We start from the raw sequence: 7,236 nt of genomic DNA on the forward strand, positions 1-7,236 counted from the left end.
GCAGTTTACTATTTGCGTGGTCTGCTTCTGTGTACATTTGCTGGCCAGCATCTTGCGGGCATGCTCTTCGCTCTCGCGTACTCGTCCATAGTCTATGGGCATAGAGGAAAAACAAAAATGTGCATTTCGAGTTCGATGTTGTTAAAGTAGTGAATAGCAGAACGTCGTACATTGAGAGATGTTAGAGGGTGCTTGTTTTCTTTTGTTAGTTTAGATCGTTTGAATGGGTGTGTTGTGTGAGATTGGTTGTTAGAGGGTGCTTGTTTTTCTTTGATAATTTAGATCGTTTGAATGGGTGTGTGTGAGATTGGTTGTTAGAGGGTGCTTGTTTTCGTTTGCTGGTGCCCGTGTGTAGCGAAATTTATTAGTTGCTGTGCGCTTTGTTCACTTTTTTAAAGAATTTCCAGACATATAGGTAGTTGCTTACTAATGTCTGGCTGCATTTTTTAAATTTTTTAATTTGTATCCGCTATAGAGGGCAATCTCGCAGGTATCATGACCAAGAAGGATCTTCTAAAACACATGGAATCTGTAGATACTTAACAGATTTTCCAGTAATAGTTAAAATATAGTATATCATCTGCCGGGTCTGGAGGCGCTTGAAACTTCTTTTGGATTGAGGAACAGACCTGGGGCAGATGGCAGATTAGATAGTCGACACTACAGATAGGTTCAATCGTATGAAAATAAAATATGCATATACTCACACGCCCGAAACACCCACCCGCATATATTTCTAATTCTATAACAAATAATAGTACTGCAGCTTGTCTCATTTTATTAGACCCAACAATCCTACGAAGAATGTTTCCGTATCTGCACACTGCACCCAAGGCAGAGATTGAAAGCCTGTGCTCTCCCACGCGCTCAATCTATTGATGACCTTGGCCTTGAGAGGTACACCAGTAGGTACGAGGACTATGTACCGAACTCCTAAAGTGGAGCTGCCATTTATGCGCAGTCACCAGTTGCGAAGATTAAGATCTCGCAGGCATATGGTTGCTCAATCAACGGCATGTAGAAAAAACCAATAATTTCAGCAAAGGAGATATCTACCCCCTCTGGGAGGGTCAGTTGCTAGATATCCGTGCGGCAAAATGGCGGAATGCTCACTTTGCGCAAACGCAGCAATAAATATTCTACCGACTTCAGGATTGTGCCTGCTGACTCCGGATGAGATTCGCTTGGCCATTTATACGTTCTGCAGTATATGCCAATACAGACCGCAGATAATCGAAACATGTCAAAATTGTGATAGTTTGGTCTGTTTCATCTCGAAAGAACTATGCTGAGGCCCTGATTTTTTCAAGTGACTGCTAAGGTGAACAATAGCATAGTGATAACTTCGTATACTGGCTACCGGAGCTATCGCACGGAGTTTCTACCCCCCCCCCTCGCCGCCGCCTCTGCCCGTGTATATATTTTGATTTTGCGAACCCATCTGGCTACTTAAAAGATCATACACCAAACAGATACCTGATAGTCTGATACATTACTCTGATGTGCCAATACATATAATACACGTCCCCCTTTTGCTATATTCTAACCTCTCATGGAAGGTTTTCTTTCTGTGTGATCAATTTATGGTCATCCTTACTGCCAATTCATACGAAGATGATTTTTGAGCGGTCTTCCTCGAGTTTCAACACTCCATGGTTGGTATAATTCCTTCCCGAGTGGCATGGACTACACCTGCACATAATCAAATTCCCTCGCAGTCAGTCTACATCTCGCAGCTTGTTAGCTCTTTTATATATCTGTAGTTATCTCACGAATCGGCTTCTTCAAGTACTAACACCCTATCGCTGATATGATCCTTCTCGGAGTGGTAGAAACTGCACTGGGCCTTGGTACATCGGCTGCCGAATTTGCACTCCGCTCGAGGCCGACTCTGTGAGTGGTTATTTGAGTGGGCATAAAATATGAATGAATAATCTACATGCATGTTAGATATATACAAATACACCATAGATACATATTTAATGCACGCGAGCGGCTGGATATACAAAGGCATACTATGAAGAGCAATCGACTTAACATAGGTGCGGGAGGGGCAGATAAAACAGAAATTCATTTGCTTGTATTTAAACGACAGCAATGAAGCAATGACTAGTGATATAGAAATCTATGTGTAGTTCAAATAAAAGGGATTTTCGGCCGCTGAATTGATATTTATATATATAAACGTGCACATTTAACCAATATAATCTGCTAGCGGGGCCAACCCAAGTTCTTTCCCAAGCACAAAGTACACCCAGTTTATATCCCAAGAAACCCTAAACGCCCTACAAGCATATTAAACACACACCCAACTCCACCACACAGTGCCATCAAACCCACACAAGAATTATCACATACATTTCGAGATCCCCGAATATCGGACCCTATCGCGCCCCTACTGCTACTGCTGTCATGTGTGAACGGACAGTTAGGCTTGGTACACCTATCCTGGAACCTGCACGGCGGTCGCTCTCGTTGCCCAAACCCACCCCCCCTCCCCCCCTCGGAAGCATAGCTATTAGGCCCATTACCGCCCCCCCCCACACTCCCACTGTACGACGACCTGGACGGCGAGGCCTGTTGTGTGTTTGCATACTGACTCTGACCGCCAAACCCGCCTACTGAACGAGTCTTGGTGTTATCCTGTAAATGCTGAAAAGGACAGTTTGGCTTCCTACACCGGCCGTCGAACCTGCACACTCCTCTTCCCCCTACACGATCGGACAGACTTACCATACTACCAGAGCCCAGACTATCGCCGTACCGGTTTGTCCCGCTTTTAAAACCACTCTCGTACCCCCCGCTATCCCTTCCCCTGCTACTACCATACCCTCGATCATATCCGGCGCTTGCTGGGCCTGTACTAGGCCCTCTATTGCCCTCCAATGCGCCTGATTTGACCCCCCCACCCGAGTCCACTGTGTGTTCAAACGGACAATTGTCATGCCTGCACCTCGTACCAAAGCGACACATGCGTTTAGGTGCACTACTCACACTCACGCTGCTTGTGCTGTTTCCGAAGGGTTCCTGGCTACTACGGTCGGATCTTGCGATGTACTGTGAACTGGCTGAGTTGTGATAAGCGCCACCCCCGCCACCTGTACATGCGCATGCATAGGCAGATATATCAGTCTTAGAATTCATAAATATATGGACATATGTATATAAATCCGCGTATTTGTGTGCATATGTATTGCGAACTGGTAGGGCTGCTGTAGCAAGAATCATTGCCAGTAGCTGTACACGTATTTATATGGGAAGTGCGGTTTAGTAAATCAGTCTAAACCTTTTTATATTTATACTTAAAAGACACAAACACAAACACACGCAGACACAGACACAGATACAGGCAGACAAACACACACATATATATATATATACATATATGTATATATATACATATCTATATTTGTGCACACACACACACACACATATATATATATATATTTGTATATATACATATATATATATATAGATATATATATATATATATATAGAGAGAGAGAGAGAGAGAGAAAGTCAACACACACCACAACGTCCCATACATGCAGCAAAGTACGGCGCAAGAGGCAAAGGAGATTTTATCAGTCAATACTCGGAACGAGTGAAATACACACCAACGTTCGGTAACCAATGCTATACATTATATATATCGCACGATAAAACAGCAGTACACACTGGCAACACACAGCAAGGTGCATGTCTGGACAAATACAACTGAATGCATCTCAGTCCAACCAACCCCTTGGCTCACCTTCAGCAAAGTCGGTGGTGTGGTTGAACGGACAGCTGTCATTAGTGCACTTATCGTCAAACCTACATGTCGGCTTTGGGTGTACCCTCTTGCACTTGTCCCCGTGTTTGCACGATGGAAAGAACGGACAAGATGCCGACCCAGCACCTATATATATACATATATATGTGTGTGTGAATGCATGAATATATACGATGTCAGCTTAGAGTATCTTGATAACTGTCTAGCACTTTGTACATGTTTGTCTTCACTAGCCTTTAAATGACATACATACGCAAATTGCCGACATTGACTATGTATACATGTAGATATGAATACGTTTGTAGCTCAAGACGTCTGCATACTGTCTTTGTGGGATTCTGATTGCCTCTCTTCCCTTGTCGCTTTACATGCATAGCTTTAGTATACATGTAGTCAAAAAAAACTTATTGTATTGGTCGACCTGTATGCAGAACCGAAAGCACATCCATGTAGCTCAGACTGCGCTGACATGTGTCAAAGCATGCAAATCTAGATATGCATGTACATACATTGAGACACGGGTGTTCATACCCTCCAACCACATACACACGCACACCTTTCCTGCCCTCGTTCAGCTGCTGTTCCGTGCGTCTAAGAGCCATAGCTTCCTCTGGGTTCATTTCCCCACGGGTCGCCGCCGCATTCGTACTGCTATACGTGTTGCCATTTGCTTTGCTAGAAAAGTGCGACGAGAATGCGTTTCCACCCGTGGCACTGTCTGTGTCCACATGAGGGCGCTTGTGGGCGGTGCTGTCGTCATCGGCTGCCGGTCTCTTCGCTGACGGAAAAGCAGCGCCCTATATCAAGTGTCAGTTAAAATGAACATGCCAAAGTGTAAATTTCAATTAGATTGATAGTGTATAAAGCTTGGGTTGGATCTTTAAAGATATATATGCCATTGGGTCGTGGGTTGAATCTATACACATATACCACGCGAGTTCGTATGAAAGTACCACAAAAACCTGCTAGCTTTGACGCACACTCGTAGAGCGTCTTCAACTACAGCACGGGTATTTGCAGGCCAAAATACCGCGCCAGTAATCAATACCACTGTGAGCATGCGCGACCCAGATTTAGCTCAGAGTTGACTGTCGACGTAAAATTAGTACACAGAGACACACTCCAAACCATGCTAACAACAGCTACATTAACGAGATACACACGCACACTCCCGGGTGTAGAAACATTCGCACACTTTTTACATATCTGTGAGTATAACATCCACATATGCAGCTGCGGTATACACCCATTGCACATATCCCACCCGTACGGTGCACAGCTGTTAGTACATGCGACCCCGCGTAAGCTCAGAGCGGGCTGTCGGTGAAGAATACCAAACAGCGACGCACTCTGGTCCTACCAAAGACCAACTGCGTTAAACAGAGAGATATGAAGACTCAGGCGTAGCATCACCGGCATAATCAATCACGCACTTGAGTGAGATCTTCGTATAAGTCTCATATATACACCATCGGACATACCGCGCCGGTGCTCAGCACGGCAGTCAGCACGCGTGACCCCACTTTGCTCAGAGCGGACTGTCGACGCAGACTACTAAACAGTGACGCACTCGACACCGTGCGATTGGCGGCAGCGTGTGTTGAATCCTCTAAGCGCGAGTGTGCATTGGGATATGTCTGTCCTTGAGTAGATATCGCTTTAGAATCTGATTGGCCCGTGCTGGCGTATTTCTTAGAGTCTTTGAGCGCGGAATCTTTTTCTGCGAAGGCAGCGAAGTCATCCTCATCTGGGTGATGGGTGTGTGATATGGCAAAAGAGTGTGTGTGCTGATGATCGTATGCAAAGACTGTGTCTGTGACCTGGCTATGTGGAAGGATTCTATACGAGGGCGTATACCAGAAAGAAATGTCCATAGGTCATTGGGCCCAGATGCAGGACAATATGCAAACCATTAACCGCAAAAATATGTGCTAATGGTGTAGCTTTCCTACATCCACCACCCCGGCCTTTGTACTCAGATGAAATAGTCAGTATAACCGGCACCGTGTTGTTGCAAATCGTAGATGGACCAGATACAGTCTCACTAGAAATAACACCTATACTACAATGCAAAACACCTATACTACAATGCAAAACACCTATACTACAATGCAAAACACCTATACTACAATGCAAAACACCTATACTACAATGCAAAACACCTATACTACAATGCAAAACACCTATACTACAATGCAAAACACCTATACTACAATGCAAAACACCCAAAACATCATCCGCGCGTTTCAACTCAAATTTACAGAAGCGAGAAACCCCTCATTTCATGGTCAATAACTAAGTGCTACTTGCATCGTAGGACATTCATATATTCAAACCCTCGGTCTTCACAAACAGCTACTCCGTCAACATGTGGACCTGAACCTTCGTATAGAGACCCAAAAATATGCAATACAACATATACAAGCAGGCCATATAGCCACTGTGTCAATTGCACCGAGTTGTTGCAGAGGGCTACATGCGTAGACCAGGATTAACCTTTTCCAGACACGCACTAAAACGACAATGGGCAACCCAATTAATATAAATAAACAAGACTTCATTTGCATAGGTAGAACATACCTACATCCCCCACCTCGGCCTTCATCAGAAGATCACACAGCCAGTGTGTAAATTTCACCGTATTTTCACCCAGAAACGTAGTCAGATCTGTGTTGAGTTGTCTACCCGTATGTCTATTCTTAACTAGCACGACGATGTAGTGTGCAAGTGTGTCATCCACCTCCTGAACACCCATGGACTCGAGGGTAGCCATTACGAATGTCTGTACATACATAAAATAGTATGCAAATTTAAAATGTTATCGTAGTGCGTAGCTATATATGCATACACGCACTGACATGGACAGAGTGAATAAATGGACGTACACTCACGAGGTAGAATCAAATCCAACAACTTATCGCATAGATATGATACAAATACATGTATACATATAATCCTGAGCAAAAATAATTTCTACAAACATATACATACACACAGACAAACACGTAGAGACACACACGTGCGCATACATATATCTATATATACATATATACATACACACACACATATATATATATATATACACACACACACACATATATATATATATATATATATATATATGTGTGTGTGTGTGAGTATGTATACATTTACATATGTATATTTACTATTATATATATACATATATATATATATATATATATATATATACATATGTATCTGTATATTATGTATATATATTAAAGTATATGTATATTATGTATATATATGTGTATGCGTGTAGATATATATATAAAGTATATCTATTTATAAATATACAATCACATATATAACTTTTTTGATATCCGTATATTAAGTTTAGATATATATACATAAACATATATATATATATATATATACATAAACTTATATAAACATATAGTATATAGTATATATGTTGTATGTATGTATGTATATATTTA

The 7,236-nt window shown here is 42.5% G+C and overlaps 2 protein-coding genes across 2 annotated transcripts in view; one reads left to right on the forward strand and one right to left on the reverse strand.

Annotated features, from left to right (window-relative positions):
• SARC_08723 (hypothetical protein) overlaps positions 1 to 707 on the forward strand; it is a gene marked incomplete at its 5' end in the record, with an annotated part of 12,041 nt that extends 11,334 nt beyond the window's left edge. The window contains one exon of the mRNA XM_014297287.1: positions 476 to 707. Coding sequence (XP_014152762.1) covers positions 476 to 543 — 68 coding nt within the window. The 3' untranslated portion in view covers positions 544 to 707. The remainder of the gene's footprint in view (positions 1 to 475) is intronic.
• An 817-nt stretch (positions 708 to 1,524) lies between these two features.
• On the reverse strand, positions 1,525 to 6,548 carry SARC_08724 (hypothetical protein; the record flags this gene model as incomplete). Its single annotated transcript, XM_014297288.1, has 6 exons — positions 1,525 to 1,891; positions 2,359 to 3,098; positions 3,755 to 3,901; positions 4,332 to 4,572; positions 5,257 to 5,522; positions 6,356 to 6,548. 6 exons carry the CDS (start codon positions 6,546 to 6,548, stop codon positions 1,769 to 1,771), a joined length of 1,710 nt encoding a protein of 569 aa, XP_014152763.1. The 3' UTR covers positions 1,525 to 1,768.
• Between the last annotated feature and the right edge of the window lie 688 nt (positions 6,549 to 7,236).

The sequence above is a fragment of the Sphaeroforma arctica genome, assembly GCF_001186125.1.
Source record: "Sphaeroforma arctica JP610 unplaced genomic scaffold supercont1.814, whole genome shotgun sequence".
Classification (NCBI taxonomy): domain Eukaryota; class Ichthyosporea; order Ichthyophonida; genus Sphaeroforma; species Sphaeroforma arctica.